Source organism: Artibeus jamaicensis, unplaced genomic scaffold (assembly GCF_021234435.1).
Source record: "Artibeus jamaicensis isolate MK-2021 breed Jamaican fruit bat unplaced genomic scaffold, CSHL_Jam_final contig_1157, whole genome shotgun sequence".
Lineage (NCBI taxonomy): Eukaryota > Metazoa > Chordata > Mammalia > Chiroptera > Phyllostomidae > Artibeus > Artibeus jamaicensis.
In genome coordinates, this window is record NW_026521226.1 from 1237301 (window position 1) to 1254642 (window position 17342).

Genomic DNA, 17342 nt, shown 5'->3' on the forward strand with positions numbered 1-17342 from the left:
CATTTATGTGTGTGTGTGTGTATAAAATATTTATTTATCTTTAGAGAGGAAGGGAAGGAGAAAAACATCAATGCATAGCTGCCCCCTGTGAGTGCCCCGCTGGGAACCGGCCTGCAACCCAGGCATGTGCCCTGACCAGGAATCGAACCATGATTGTGTGGTTCGCAGGCCTGCACTCAATCCACTGAGCTACACTAGCCAGGGCTATATATATATATATATATATGTTTGCCTAACAGTAAATAGTGAACATATATACAGTTTTGGAATTGCTTGATGTATGGGATGTGTGATAATCCTATGTAAAAACTCATTGGATAGTGTAGAGTATTACACATGAACTGTAAGTCAACACAACACAAAATGTGTAATTAGCAGGAATTTGTAGATAATGCTTAAGATTGTGATAGTATTTTGGTTCTCTTCATACAGGTGGGGGACCTGAGGCTGGCCCTGCAACGTGCAGAACAAGCAGCTGCCAGAAAAGAGGATTATTTACGTCATGAGATCAGTGAACTCCAGCAGGTGCTGTCACAGTTTTCCTGAATATACATCTAATATGTGTTTTTTTAGAAATAAAAAATGACTCAGTGAGGTAATGCTTATAGAACTGAGAGGATTACTACCATATGTTTCATTTGCTGATTTTTTGTGTGTGTCTTGTGTCAATAAAATCAGAGTTGGAACTTTAAAAATGTAGAAGAAAAATTTTAATTCTATTTTATAGAAAATAATTTGGGAGGGTTTGGGAAAAAATAATTTTATCATGATAGATTTATTGTGCATTTAGTATTGTTTGCATTTGTAATATCTAGTTTATTAATTATCAGTCTGATTACTGTGGGGCAGATAATCAGTGCCCATTTTTTATGTTACTGCTTTATTAATTTTTGGTAAGTGAACATGCATAAGAAAAGGGAGAGAAAATGCAACTTAAATTGATCTTTATGTTTTTATAAATACTTAGAAGTATTTGGATGGAGAAGAATTTACAGGGAGGTTTGAATGATGATTCATTTTTACATTAAGATGATCAAAGGCTCTCTTTGTCTTAGAAAATGCTTCTTTGTAAAGAAACACTAATTTAGATACTCAGCTGTGCAAATTAAGGGTTGAATAATTGGAAATAACTTTATTTAAAAAGTAATTCTATCTTGGAGAAATAATTTTTTTTTCAAAAAATCTCCCATAAAGTTTATTTGCTAGTTTTTTTTTCTGTTTTTATTGCTGCTGTTGGTGGTAATAACTTAAGAATTTCATGATTCAGAGACTCCAGGAAGCAGAGAATCGAAACCAGGAACTCAGTCAAAATGTTTCATCAACAACAAGGCCATTGCTTCGACAGATAGAAAATTTGCAAGCAACACTAGGGTCCCAGACATCGTCGTGGGAGAAGTTAGAGAAGAGTCTCACTGATAGGCTGGGTAACTGCTTTAGTTTTTAAGCTCAATGCAGAAGCCCTTTAACCTTGTTTATGGAATTAGGGTAATGGTCTGAAATTGAAAATCAGTGATCTGATGCTATATTTTGTCTTACTTGTAGATTTTTACTTCTCCTGTTTTATATTTCTTTTCTAATATCTTAATTGACTCTCAGAACCACTTGTTTTCCCTAACACAATGGATCAGATACTAAAATACATCCATGTTATTTTTTCATTCATTTTTACAGACTACTGCACTCATTTTTTTCCTTGTTCATTGCTCAATCTGACCTTTTTTTAGCTTGTCTTCAATAATGTTAAAGGTAGATGCCAGATATGATTCTAGTTAATGGCAGAATTCCAAGAGCAGAGCTAGGTCTAAGGTGGATCAAGGTTAAATTGAGTATTCAGATGCTATGGAATCTTAAGATTTTATATTCTGCTTCTTTACAGAAATGTCCCAGTTTGCCCTTCTGTGCTATTAATAAAAAGAAAATTATTTTCCCAAGATATTTATTCAAGCACAGACTGGTAGAATACTAGATATCCCAGAAGCTAGCAAATTCATGAAAAAATCCATGTAATTAGACATCAACAACAAGACCATTGCTTTGACAGATACAAAATTTGGTGTAGTGATAAAAGCAGACCTGAGTGGGTGTCAGGAGACCTGGAAGCAAGGCTTTGGTTTGTTTTGTTTTTAATCATCCAGCCGGGTAGTCTGGAGCAAGTCACTTCCCTTTTTTGGACTACTCACTGGAAATCCCGAGGGGTGAACTAGGTTAGTGGCTTTCTCACAGTCTTCAGCAGACTCATTAGATGTGTCTCATGGCTGGCTGCCTGTTACGGTGAGAGGGAAGCTCTGCAAATAGGGCACTGGGCTCCCTCCAGGCAGTGTTAATGAAAGTAGTGCCTCCTTTGTCTTTTTTTAAGTTTCATGTAGGATTTTCTCTGAAAAAAGATTTATCTGCTTAAAAAGAAAATCACTGAACTAGGTGAACCTTCATATATTATTTAACTTATATGTGTACATTTTAGGTCTGTCATTTATTTCTGACAATTTTTTAAAAAGACTTTATTTTTAGAGAGAGGAAAGGGAGGAAGAAAGAGGGAGAGAAGCATTGATGTATGAGAGATACATCAGTCAGTTGCTTTTCTCAAGCCCCCAACTGGGACCTGACCTTCAACCCAGGCAGTGCCCTGACTGGGAATCTTAACTGGTGACCTTTTGGCTGGCACTCAGTCCATTGAGCCACACCAGCCAAGGCTATTTCTAACAATTTTTGAGACCAATTTGTTATGTAATATGAGATATCCGAAAATGACAGTCTCTGAAATGGATATCTATTTAGCAGTAAGTGGAGACTGGAAGCTCTCATGTTGTGGTTTTTAAAGTACGGTCAGCACACTCTTGGGGGTATGTGATATTGTGGAATATACTGTACGCAAAGCCACAGGACAGGCATACTATATAATGCTATTAATAGGACCACAGGTGCAATGTGGAACAGACTATAACATCTATAATAGAAATGTTATTAGGTCTACTTTGGTTCTTGAGGGGAAATACAAAAATTCTTGGCTAAATTTCAGAATCTTATCCACTGATCTTTTGTTGTTTTTTATTTTTTATTTATTGTCATTCAGTTATAGTTGTCCCACCTTTTCCCCCATTGCTCACCTCTACCCTGTCCCCCTCCACTCCCACAGTCAGTCTCCCCCATTGTCCATGCTCCCCCAATGATCCTCTATTGGTGGTTCTTTGCTCGCCCCTTCTCCTTCCTTCCCCTGTTATCCCCCTCCCCCTCCTCTCTGGTCACTGTCAGTTTGTTCTTTATTTCTAAGTCTCTGGTTCTATTTTGCTCATTTTGTTGTTGTTGATTAGCTAATCTTTTTTTTTAATCGAAAAATTCTGTTGAGTTAATGTAGATATACATGCATTTATATGAAATAATACTTTCTCTAGCATCTCCAGATGTTAACATTTTGCAAAATTATAATATTATAACCAGAGTATTGACATTGATAGTGTTTACTGATCTTATTCAGATTTCCCAGTTTTAATGGTTCTTGTTTGTGTGTGTTTGTGTGTCTCTGTGTGTGTATTAATTTCTACACAATTTTACCACATCTGTGGGTTCATGTATTCATCAGTATAGCCAAGATATCAAACAGTTGCAACACCAAAATATCCTGCATATTGCCCTTTTATGAGCACATTTAACCACCCTTCATGGCCCTCCTCCCCTATCTCAAATCCTGGGCAACCACTAATCTGTCCTGTATTTTGAAGGTTTTAGAATTTCAAAATGCTATATAAATAAAATTGTATAATATGTGACATTCTGGGGTTGGCTTTTTTACTTGGCATAATTCCTTTGAGATTCATCCAAATTATTGTGTGTGTCAGTGATTAAATTTTTTATTACTGTTTTTCATTGTATGTATGCACCACATTTTGTTCACTTGATGAAGGCTGTATGAACTGATTCTGGATTTTGTACAGATAAACTGCTATGAATATTCATGTACAAGTCTCAGCGTGGACATAGGTTTTCATTTCTCTGGATAAATGCCCAAGTATGCAATTGCTAGGTTGTATAGGTAGTTGCATATTTTGTTTTTAAAGATAATGCCAAACTATTTTCCCAGGTGGCTGTATGTATGAGAATAACCTAGTTTCTCCACATCCTTGCCAGGATTTTGTGTTGTCCTGTTTTTTATCTTAGTCATAGACCAGTGTGTAGTGATATGTCATTATGATTTTAACATGCATTTCTGTAACGAATAATGATGTTGAACATCATTTTATTTGCTTATTTTCTGTTTGTACATTCTCTTCAGTGAAATGTCTATTCAGATCTTTTGCCCATTTTCTAATCAGTTTGTATTTTCATTGTTGACTTTTGAGACTTCTTTATATATTCTAGATATATAGATTTAGATAATGTGGTTTTGCCTTTATTTTCCCCAAGTCTGTATTTTTCTTTCATCCTGTTTACATAGAGCAAAATTTTAAAATTTGAAAGTCAATTTTCTCCATTTTTCTTAAAAAAATTGTTTTAGTTTTCAGTTGCAATTAACATTGTCTCTATACATTACTTTCATATGTTCTACAGTGGTTAAACATTTACATATCTTACAGAGAGATCCCCCAATAAGTCATGTACCTAATGCTATTGACTGTGTTCCCTGTGCTGTGTACTTTACATCCCCATGACTATTCTTTAACAACCAATTTGTATTTCTCAGTTCCTTCACCATATTCATTTAGGCCCCCACTTCTCCCTCCTGTCTAGTAACCATCAAAATGTTCTCTGCACTTACAAGTCTGTTTCTATTTCGTTTGTTCATTTATTTTGTTTTTTAAATGCCACATATAAGTGAAATCACATGGTATTTGTCTTTCTCTGTCTGATGTATTTCACTTAGCATAATACCCTCTAGGTCCATCCGTGTTGTCAGAAATGGTAAGATTTAATTCTTTTTCACGGCTGAGTAATATTACACACACACACATATGTATACACACACACACACACACCACATCCTCTGTCTATTTGTCTTTTGATTGGAGCTTTTAATCCACTTACATTTAAAGTAATTATTGATAGCTATGTAGTATTGCTATTTTATTAATTGTTTTCTGATTATTTTTGTAGTTTTCTCTGTTTTTTCTTTTTCTCTTCTGTTATATGTTGATGACTCTCTGTAGTGTTGTGTTTGGATTCTTTTCTCTTTATTGCTTGTATATCACTTGTAGATTGTTGGTTTGTGGTTATGTGCTTCATTTACATGAACCTACATTTATAGCAGTCTGTTTTGAGTTGATGGCCACTTAAGTTCAAACACATTCCAAACTCACTACTGTTTTGGTGCACTCCCTTTACCTTTATGTTTCTGTCATTATTTTTTTCTTTGTGAATGTGTATTTGCGTGTATTCTTTAATTTACTATTGTAATTACACATGGTCTTTCTACTTTTGCTTTAGTGTTAGTTGATCTGCTGCTTTTATTTTGTTTCCCTTTGACAGTGAGACTTTTTTATTGTGATATTTTCTCATTCATACTTTTTATTATTTTTTCTTCCTTTAAAGAAGTCCCTTTAACATTTCTTATATTAGTTTGGTGGTGGGGAATTCCTTTAGGGTTTTTTTCTTGTCTGGGAATATTAATTTTTCTTTTTACGGCTCTTGCTTTTGGTGTCAGACCTAAGTATTTAACCATCCCTAGATCCTAAATATTTATATATTTTATTAAAAGTTTTGTAGTTTTGTTTTATACTCAACTTTATGGTCCATTTTCAGTTAATTTTCATATACAGTGAGAAGTTTTCTTTGTGGTGTTTTGTGGGGGGTAGGTCTACAGATGCAAGTCCAATTGCCCTAGCATCAATTGTTGATCCACTGCCCTTTTTAAAAAAAGGATTTTATTTATTTATATTTAGAAAGAGGGTAAGGGAAGGAGAGGGAGGGAGAAAAATGTGATGTTCCAAAGAGAGATTGTTTGGTTGCCTCTTGCATGCCCCCAGCTGGGGACCTGGCCCACAACCCAGGCATGTGCTGTGACTGGGAATTGAACTGGCAACTCTTTGGTTCACAGGCTGGCATTCAGTCCACTGTGTCATGGGCCATTGCTCTTTTCATATATAACTCCACTTTCACATTAAAATATTTTGGGGGAAAGCAGGTAGAAATTAAGATTGGTTCCTTTGTCTCTGTGGGCAGTCCAACCTTAGGCAGTAAGCAGTTACAGTGTTAGGTGTGGCTACTTGTATTATTAAAAGTGAGAACTGACTTGGTATCTTGTCCTCTTGGGTATATTCACAAGTGACTTTTCTTCCTTTATCCTCTGTTCAGGTGAATCTCAGACCTTGTTGGCAGCAGCAGTTGAAAGAGAACGTGCAGCTACAGAAGAGCTCCTTGCCAACAAAATTCAGGTGTCTTCCATAGAGTCACAGAATTCTCTCTTAAGACAGGAGAACAGTAGATTTCTGGCCCAGCTAGAATCAGAGAAAAATAGGCTAAGAAAACTGGAAGATGAAAATAATAGGTGAGCGTATTTCTTGATTTCTATTTTTGGTAGCTTCATGACATTTTAAAGCATTTAAAAACATGCTGTTGGCTTTTAGCTTCTTGTCACTGAGAACTTTGTAAAATACATACTTTTAGCACTTAATGTTAGAGCCATTAGTAATAGGATATTATAGTAAGATATAGTACTTGGATTCATTGAATCTTACATGTATTCTTGAAATTGTGTGGCATGTTTTGTATTTGCATTTTCTAGGGAAATGATTCATTATTTTAATCAGATATGTTAAGGGAGTCTATAACCGCAAAATAGTTTGGAGACCATTCATTGATGTTATTTTTATATTACAAGGGTTTTAGCAATGTTTCAATCTTTCTAAATAAATGTCCTGGTTCTTCGGAAACCACAGGCTATAAAACCCATCTGTCTGAGGTTATGTCGAAGCTATGATTAGTGTATTTTTACCCTCAGTTCTTTTTTTTCCCTTAAACCATAACTTTATTTTGATACCCTCAGTTCTTTATTGGAAATTTTACTTTTAAAAAAAGTTTTCAAGTAAAAATGATTTATAAAGTAAAATATCTGAACTTTTTCAAACATTCTGATAGGACCCCCTAACAAGCTTTTGCAGAATCTGAACCTACTATAGAATGGTGGTATTCAAAAGTATTTTTGGAAATTATTTTTTTTAATGAAATCTTAACCCAAAGAATGAATAAATAAAATGCACAAAAGTGGTAGTTTGGCTTCTGAGTAAAATGCAAGTCATTTGGAAAAAAATATTTGGAAAATCAATCTGGTAATAAAAATGACTACTAAATACATAAGTGGAGTTAATAAAGAAGTGAGTTCGTAATAATTTGTACAATCATCCTTTTTGTTTTGTTTCATTCCCTTTGGCTTAATAGGTTCCAGGTTGAATTAGAAAACCTGAAAGATGAATATGTAAGAACACTTGAAGAGACAAGGAAAGAAAAGGTATTGCTGTTAGTTTTCACTCACCTCTTAGGGCTTCCATTAGTGAAAGCTTGGGGATGGCCGTGAACTAAAGAGATGACAAGATGAAATGAGTGAGCTTACTGCTTTTGGAACTTGGTCTTTAGTAGTAAAACAAATAGGAGTATATACTTTATATGCCTTACTTTGAGATTGATGTATGATGATGATTTATTATCATAGAAATTATCTAACTGTATTTCTCTCCATTAGACACTGTTAAATAGTCAATTAGAAATGGAGAAAATGAAAGTTGAACAAGAAAGGAAGAAAGCAGTTCTTACTCAAGAAGCAATAAAAGAAAAGGTATTGAATTTTGTCTCATTTTGTTTCTGGTGTAACCAGTTAGTAACTCTCATTGTTTTGTAATTTTTAGTTACATGTTATAAATACCACTTCTTATGTCTGTAATCAATAGGGTGATGCATTAATTCTAGTAAGATAATCAGTGTCCTGTTCAGAGTGGATCCAAAGTAATTTGAGTTTATCCATAGAGATCTGTGGTTTCTAGGATTTGAATTACAAAACCTCTTTTGAAATGAATTTTGTGGTCTCTCACTGAGATTAATGTACCTCATTTGGTTTGTAGGTATTTTGGGAGTAAAACTTGTTCACTTTCTTTCTGGGTAATGAAGGTAATTTTTCTAAAGGGAGTTTCCTATATTTAAAGGATTGGTGTGACTTGGTAGTTAATATATTAAAACTACCTATATGTATATTGAAATTATACTTTGAATTTACTTGGAATTTTTAAAAATACACTAAAAATAGATAAGTCAGAAATTTTACAGTTTATAAAACTCATTTCTAATTTTATTCTAAAGAAATAGGTTTAATTGGTATTATGTTATACAGTGTAAAAAAACAGTTCAGATTAATTGTTTCAACAAGAACATTCTCATTCCATTAAAAACAAAACAAATTATGCTGTTGCAATGTACATACATCCTGAGATGATTTGATAAGTCTGTCTGTACTTTTAAATTGCTAAATATTTTGTCTTTCAAGAATAAGACTTTAGAAATTATATTCATAACTTTAGGAGGAAGCTAGAATGAGTCTTTGCTGTCTTTAATCCTAGAAAACATTCTTGTTTTTTTATTTACCATTTTGCTCTTTAATCTGAACTGAATTTTTTTTTCTTACTCTTAAGGAACGGAAGCCATTTTCTGTTTCTAACACTCCCACAATGTCACGATCAAGTTCAGTAAGTGGAGCTGAGATGGCAGGGCTACAAGCATCTTTTCTGTCTCAGGTGATTCATTCTCTCTCTCTTTCTGTCTCTGTCTCTGTCTGTCTCAAGCAAGAATTGACTAAATCATTTGTTTGAACCTTATAATAGAACACAATTTATAATAACTGAATAACTATGTGCTTTCTTAATTAACATAGGATGAGCCTCCTGATCACTCCCTCGGACAAATGTCTATATCAGCAAATGGAAGCAATCTTTATGATACTGTAAGGATGGGGGCCGGATCCAGCATTATTGAAAATCTACAGTCTCAGCTAAAGCTAAGGGAAGGAGAAATTACTCATTTACAGGTATTGGAAAACTTAAGTATACTATAAAAGTAAATGAAAAATGAAAAAGTATAGAAGCAAATGTAAAACTTTCATCTTTTCTTCCCAGTGTATGACTTGAGTTGAACATAGTACTCTATTAAAGATGTTCTTTTTAAAAAAAAATTATTTATTTATATTTAAAGAGAGGGGAAGGGAAGGAGAAGGAGACAGAAACATCAGTGTGTGGTTGCCTTTTGTACACCCTCTACTGGGGACCTGGCCTGCAACCCGAGCATGTGCCCTGACTGGGAATCAAATCAGCGACCCTTTAATTCACAGGTGTCAGCTCAGTCCATTGAGCCATACCAGCCAGGGCAAAGATGTTCTTAAATTAGGAAAAAATAGATTAGAATAATCTTAATACTTATGTTTATATAGCCCAGCATGCTGTACTTGAGGGCCCAAATTAAACTTCTTTGGTAGTCTGTCATTATTCTCTACACAGTTGGAGATACATTAAAATATGGATTTATTTTTCAGGGTTTTTGTAGTAATTTAAAATAAATGAAATATGCGCTGTTTCCGTAGATTTAAAAAAAAAAAATGGGGTTGCAGAGGTCAAACAGATGACTGAATTCCCTTTAGTTCTTTATATCTTTCATAGTAAACTCTATAAATGGTATACTTTTGAAGAAAGTTGAAACCCCCTTTTTGCCACTATTTCCTTTTATTTAAGGAATGGGTACCTCGTGGTTATATGTTGATTCATTAAGCAAGATATATTTTGATTTAAATTATTTTCTGGTAATGTTTCACAGATAGAAATTGGCAATCTAGAAAAAACACGTTCAATAATGGCTGAAGAGCTAGTTAAATTAACAAATCAAAATGATGAACTCGAAGAGAAAGTAAAGGAGATACCCAAACTTCGAACTCAGCTAAGAGTAAGTATTCTTCACTTAAAGATGAATCTATGATATTGTAATCCAGTTACTAAATTTTATTTTTATAGTGTACATAAAAAGATATATCTGTTAATGATTTCTCTGAAAATTACAATGTTAGTGTTTGAGTAAAGAATTTTAAAGGTAAATCTTTTTTGCTTATCACATTATACATCAAAATATTTTTCACAATCATTTTTAATCTCATATAGGAAAATGAGTAGATTTTATTTGGTCAAGGCTCATTTATAATACTGTATTTTTGTATTAGTAGTCACTGTTAAGCCATATATGACATTTTTGTTCTTTATTTTTCCAGTAAGGTAAATGCCAGGTAAATACCACAATGAGGCAGAATGACTAAATTTTATCAAATGTGCTTAAATTAATGAGAAAAAGCACTGATTAAGCTATATAAGGGGGAAATTACAGTTTAGTGGAAAGATATAAGATTGATAGCAATTTGGCATAGGGTTTTTTTTTTTGTAATTCCTTTACTTCCTATTTATTCCAACCTGCTGGAGTATGAGTTTGATTTTTATAAGAGCTGACTATATACTTTTATTTAGATTATAATGTGTTTATTGGTGACTTGTTTATGATAATATAAATATAATCAAGACATTGTATAGAGTTATTTTACAAATTGTAAACAAATGTATTTTGTAGGATTTGGATCAAAGATACAATACTATTCTGCAGATGTATGGAGAAAAAGCAGAAGAGGCAGAAGAACTTCGATTAGATCTTGAAGATGTAAAAAATATGTATAAGACTCAAATAGATGAACTTCTAAGACAAAGGCTCAGTTAAATTCTGAAAGTTACATTCCCATCAAACTGAATATAAATATTTAATAGCTAAATGCCAACTTCCAATAAATTCTCTTATAATTAGAAAGTGGAATTTATTGCAGATGTCAAAAATTGAAAAAAAGAATTTGTTTTATAATATACAGTAATATTTGCAGTTAAATTATTTTGTGCAATATTTGAACTTTATTTTTTAAACTATCTTTAAAGATTTATTTTTAAAGCATTTTTTGCCATGAATAGCACAGAGATTTATTACTTTATCCTTATATCAATATGATTAAGGAAGGAGAATGGTGTTCATACATTGTATTATAGATAAATAACTAATTGTATCTATAATTTATATGTGTTTGTATATAGTGAGAACATTTAATGAGTGATTATTAACATAGTGATACTTTGAAATCTTTCATACTTAAATCTTCAGCATTTCTAATTACTACTTATCAAAATGGGCATTAAGTGTCCAAGTATAAAAATTATTAAACTTCTAGTTACTAAATTTTGAACTAATTTTTTTTTCTTTAAAGTAGAAGTCACACTGACTTAGAAGTTTAAAGGGTGAATAATTTGAACTTAAAAACTTTTGTGGTCTGGACCCTTATTTCACCCAGATACTATAATTAAGTCTGTACAAATTTGTTACCTGTCTGGAGAAAGCTGTAATTATTCAAAATTATCTAGGCATGGTTACATAATGAAAAAAAATGTGCTTATAAAGATTTATGATGGGCCCTGGCATGTGTGGCTCAGTGGGTTGCATGCCAGCCTTCAAACCAAAGGGTCACTGGTTCAATTCCCAGTCTGGGGACATGCCTGGGTTGCAGGCCAGGTCCCCAGCAGGGGTTGTGCAAGAGGCAACTACACATTGATGTTTCTCTTCTTCACTTTCTCCCTCCCTTCCCTTCTGTCTGAAAATAAATAAAGTCTTTAAAAAAACATGATTTGTGATGGCATCAGTAACAATTGTTTTTGAACAGGTTTTGTTTTTAATACCCTGTAAAATGAATCAAAGTAATAAAATTATTAACATAATCTGTTCAAATTTTTTTACATTTCGTAAAGCCTTATTTTTGGCATATAAAAATGAATGTTTGATATTACAGAACATTCATTAAAAAATAGAGAAATTATAGGAGTTAATTTAAATTTGGCACTTGCAATTCTATGTAATTTGTTATTTTTTTCTCGAACCTTTAAAAACAAAAAGTAGTGCAGGATAGCTTAAAAAAATAGCTATGCCTTCTTTTAAATGTTATTTTGTTCAAAGGTAAACCAGGCCGTGTTTTATATTTGTGAAATATTTTAATACTTTTTATTACTGCAAGTCATTTAGCTACCTTTATTTGCAAATAAAAACTCTCATTTAATTTTTTGTTAAATTTTCAGCGCTAGAACTATGTAGTATTAATTAAATCATCTTGAAGAGTTTGAATGCTTTTCAGAGCATTTGAAGTTACTGTTTTTCTTTTTCTTTTTGTATTCCAGGCAGTATTTCTGCTGCTGGATCTTTAATGTTTAGCATTATTCAGTATTTTTTCAGTGTGAGCCAAATTCATAAAATTAATTTTCTGTATTTTAGTGGTAAAATAGCATTTTGCCACCTTATTATTTTTTAATATCAGGGGTTGACAGGTAGTGACAAGACTGATAGCAATAATAAATGTACAGACTTAGAAGATATAGGAAACTTAATTTTCAAAATTCTGTCAAGGGTTTGAAACTTGGAAGTTTAGGAATTATGAAATTGTGCTTTTAAAATATCCATTAGTGAGGAGGAAAAGAACCTTTTAGTTGTGAAGAAAAGATTGAAATAAAATTCCTGTAACTTCCAATTATAATACTAAACATTCTCTTCTCTTAGTTTTTTACATTAATAAAGCTCCATTTAGTAACAGAATACATATTTAAAAAATATTGGTTGCCATATCTCGCTTTGTCATTAAGACTTCTCTGCAAATTTTAATAAAGCAATATTTACATTTTAATAGATAATATAGTTTGCAGTGAGAGGTTTCCATTTTGGGGAGAAAACAGATACTATAAATCTTAATTTCAAAAATACGGATAAAAGTAAAAGAGATATGAACTTTTTTTTAATGTATAGACATCTAAGCACATACAATAGTTATCCTTCCAACTCTTGTAAAGTGAATTTGAGAATACCAATTCTTTCTTTTCCTTTGCCTCTTTTTTGAGAACATCCAGTGTTAGTGTTTTTAACACATGGGTATGTATCAAATGTATCTACATTGTGATTTAAGATATCCCAAATATGGGTAGTTTCTGATCTAAGGAAACTTTAGTTTTTGTAGTTAAGTAAGTAAAAAGAATGTTCAGGAAAATTTTTCTTCTTATGATTCCTCAATTGGCATTTGATTTATTGAGAGTTTTATTCAAATGTTTATTAAATGTATATGATGTGTAGTCTTTAGAAAGTAACAAAAAAAAAGAAAATGACTGTAGCTATTTGAATCTTGTTTTACTACTATTTGTTTAGTACTCATAAATTTTACTAATGTACCATATTTCATTTTCATTTTTAAAATTAATTTTTCAATTAGTTTTAAACTATATATTTTGTAAAGGGCTGAAAGTATGATATAAACTATAGATCGACATTATAAATATTTTAAATGAAATAATGTAAATAAGCATGGATCTAATTTGAATAAAGATTTAAAAATAGTAATGATGCATTTCATTTATAACAAAGTGTTCAATACCATTGAAGGGAGGTAGTATTGTTTTATGAAGATAATATAACTTGTATAAGTTTGGAATTCATATTTGAAGAAAATGAGTATACCCCTGGCTGGTGTGGCTCAGTAGATTGAGCATGGACCTTCAGATGAAAAGGTTGCTGGTTTGATTCCCAGTCAGGGCCACACGCCTGGGTTGTGGGCCATTTGGGGACGTGAGAGAGACAACCAGTTGCTGTTTCTCTCACACATCATCTTTCCCTCTTCTTCATTTTCCCTCTTTATAAAAATAAATAAAATCTTTAAAGCCTATTATTATAAAAAAATGAGTATAAGCCCTAATTTTGTATGAGTTATTAAGACTGTTAGTATTAAGCATAGTTTTATCTAATGAAGATTTAGTTTGGAAAACAATTTAAGACTTACTGATTGTAACTAACTGGTAATTGTAAGGATGATTTGTATCTTTTAAAATCTTAAATAGTATCAAAGTATTCTAAAAGTCATATAATATTTCTGTATTTAAATAACTACAGATATGTTATCCTCTATTTTTAAGTTTGTATAGCTTATACCATTGAACTCTGCATCTTGATCCCTAAAGTACCTTTAAGCTATTGCTTTTACATGCATCCGTGTTACCTTCTAACCAGTCAGTATCCTTCAACAAGACAGAATGGAAATTGAAAGTATATTTCTTCTTAATATTTAAATGCTTTTTTCAGAACACACAAAAATCCCAAATGCTTCCATATACCACACTTGCAATGCAGGGAATTCACTTAGTGCTGTCCAGAATGTATTCATCACACTGCCCCATTCCCTAGTAAGATAAATTTGATTTTAGAATCCTCAAGTAGTACTAAGTAAGAAGTATGAACAAAAAAGGTGCCATGTAGAAAACTGGACAAGCTCAGGGGGCTACTTGGAAGGCCTGACAAGCCCAATGACAAGATAACTGCACAGGCTGATGTGATCCAAAATCCCTAACTGGGTAGGTCACAGTGGATAGTCACACCTATAGCTCTCAATAAAATGTTTTATCTTTGCCTAAAGTGAGCCTTGTACATTGTTCTTTTTTAAAATTAAGTTTATTTGCATAATGTTGGTTAATAACATAAGTTTCAGGTATACAAGTTTATAATACATCCATTTGTATATTGTGTGCTCACCACCCAAAATTTAGTCTCCTTCCATCACCATATATTTGACCCTTTTCCCTCTTCATCCTCCCCTCACCCTCTTTCCCCTCTGATAATCACTATACTGTTGTCTGTGTCTATGAGTTTGTGTTGTTCGTTCATCTGTTGCTTTCTGTTTTATATCCTACATATGAGTGAAATATAACTAGCTGTATGGGAAATGCAAATTAAAACCACAGTGAGTACCACCTCATACTTGTTAAAATGGCTACTATCAGTAACACAAGAAATAACAAGTGTTAGAGAGGTTGTGGAGAAAAGAGACCCTTGCACCATGTTAGTGGGTGCAGCCTCTGGAAAACAGTACTGAGGTTCCTTAAAAAATTAGCAATAGAGCTACCTATGACCCAGCAATCCTTCTGGGTATTTACCTGAAAAATTTGAAAATGCTTATTGATAAAGATATATGTACCCCTATGTTCATTGCAGCACTGTTCACAATAGTCAAGACATGGAAACAATCTAAGTGTATTTTGACTAGTGATCAAAGAATAGGTGGCACATATATACAGGGAAATACTACTCAGCCATAAAAATGATGAAATGTTGCCATTTGTGTCAATATGGATGAATGCTGAGAAATTCGTGTTGAGTGTCCATTGTTCTTGTGCATCTAGTGTAACATACCTTTGAAATGCTCGAGTAATCTTTTCTAGACCTCTTGGATGTATAACCACCCTCACAGGAGCAGCACTTGAACTCCTCGTTGTAATCTTGTTGCCTGAATACCATCTCTGTTTTCTGTATGTTAAGTGTTGACTCTGGTACCCATTGATGTCAATGTGTGTATCTCTCCATTTTGCTTTTTGTTGAATCCCAGAGATTCCCCCTACCTGCTTCGCTTTCTCCCACCTCTATAATCTACCATGAATGGATTTCATTTAACCTTCTTTACACTTCTTTGATTCTAAATATATAAAATGAGAACTGCCATTTTCTCAGTTCACTGAGATCTTGCTTTTGGTTATGTCCTCAGTTTCGATGAAATAAACTTGAATAAACACATAAAATGTCTGTAGGTTTGGATGTTCTTACATCAGCAGAAGTAATGGGAAGGTTTTCTGTTTGCTTAATATTAAAGTCTCTTCTATATGGGCAGAGAATGGAAGTTTTATACAACACTATGCCCATTTGGCTCTTGAAATTACAATCTTAATTTTTTAAAGTATTTATTTACTTTTAGAGGGAAATGGAGAAAGGGGGAGAAACAGTGATGTGAGGGAGAAACAGTGATTGGCTGCCTGCTTCAGGAGCTGAGTGGAGACTAAACCCACAACCCAGGCACATGCCCTGACTGGGAGTCGAACCGGTGACCTTATGATTCTAAAGTTGCATCTATATAATGTATATTCAAAGAAGTTATGATATATACATATCCCTTCCACTGTGCTTTTCCACTCAATATGTCCTGCAATGTGTAGAGATATTCCTCAATCCTTTTTCACAACTGCATAGTTCACCATTGTGTGGATATGCCATAGTTTATTCAATCAGTCTCCTATTCACAGACATTTGAGTTTACCATAATGTTAATTTGAAGAAAGTTTAAAATTAAAGTTTCACGTGGATATTTTAGGGGGGAATTCTATGTTGAGAATGGCTGTTGGAGTAATACAGAACTCAATTTAATGTTCTTAAATCCCCATCATGTTTCCTGAGTCTGAATGACCACAGCTTAATATGTATTCATTTAAAATAGTGGTATATGCATGTCACAGCAATTTAATGGGCTCGAATGTCCTTATAAGGAGTCCAGACTATTTGTTATAAGCCTTTCTGGTGTATTTTTTTAAAACTATATATTAATAATCTATATGTATACATATATAGTTTCTATTTTACTTAACTCAGTGGCAAATCAGCCTGTTAAAATTTTTTTTAATGACTTCATTTAAAATCAGTTAACAGGAAAGCTGCATTTCTTGTATATGACCAAAATAGGGTGGTGGCAAATAAGCCAAGAAAATAATTTTTGAAAATTACTGTTATATGTATGGGGTGGGCAGAGTATGAAGTAGACAAAGTCTTTTACATAAAGAGTAAAGGAGTTAGTACCGTAAAATGCTTCAGAACAATGACTGGTGTACGTCAAATACCATATTTGCTTTATTTGGAAGAAATCTAGATAACAATCTTAATTTGTAAGGTTGCTAACAGAACTCTTAGCAATTCTCATAATAGCATCTAAAAACATTTTAAAAGAATGTAAGCCTTTGGAAGTAAAGTGTCGTGTTTCCTTATAATTCTATCATTAATGCTGGTGACTCTGTGTGTGAGCTTAAGTTTATTTCAATTGTATCAACCTTCGTGCAAATCTGTTCTAGTTAAATCAGCATTGAATGATCAACTCCAGTATGCTGTATACGAGACTGTGTGGGAGATGGGCAAACTATTATAACAAAATAATAAAACAATTAGAATTTAATAATTATAAAATAAAATGATAAAAAATAAACTCCATGAAGTAGCATTTGAATTTGATGAGTTTTTGGATAGCACGGAGAGGCAAGAACACTAGTTATATAATGTTCGTGGACTCCAAAGAAACCTCATCAGAAAGTGCTCCAGATTTGACAGTTAGGGCGGCTTCTGCCCCAATTAAGAAAACAATGAAAATTTGCCTCACTGCAACTCAATCAGAATGGAGGGTCGGGTTTCTCACCACCCTATCCTTTGTCCTCCGACGGCATCCGGCATCCGAGAGGACAGTTGGGCTTCTT

General features: G+C 33.1%; 1 protein-coding gene across 1 annotated transcript in view; it reads left to right on the plus strand.

The window, feature by feature from the left end:
- The window catches only part of TMF1 (TATA element modulatory factor 1), a 40083-nt gene extending 23021 nt beyond the window's left edge, over positions 1 to 17062 (plus strand). Inside the window, exons 9-17 of the mRNA XM_037130751.2 lie at positions 433 to 525; positions 1268 to 1424; positions 6283 to 6475; positions 7366 to 7435; positions 7667 to 7759; positions 8607 to 8708; positions 8846 to 8998; positions 9778 to 9903; positions 10573 to 17062. Coding sequence (XP_036986646.2) covers positions 433 to 525; positions 1268 to 1424; positions 6283 to 6475; positions 7366 to 7435; positions 7667 to 7759; positions 8607 to 8708; positions 8846 to 8998; positions 9778 to 9903; positions 10573 to 10716 — 1131 coding nt within the window. The 3' untranslated portion in view covers positions 10717 to 17062. The remainder of the gene's footprint in view (positions 1 to 432; positions 526 to 1267; positions 1425 to 6282; positions 6476 to 7365; positions 7436 to 7666; positions 7760 to 8606; positions 8709 to 8845; positions 8999 to 9777; positions 9904 to 10572) is intronic.
- The last annotated feature ends 280 nt before the right edge of the window (positions 17063 to 17342 follow it).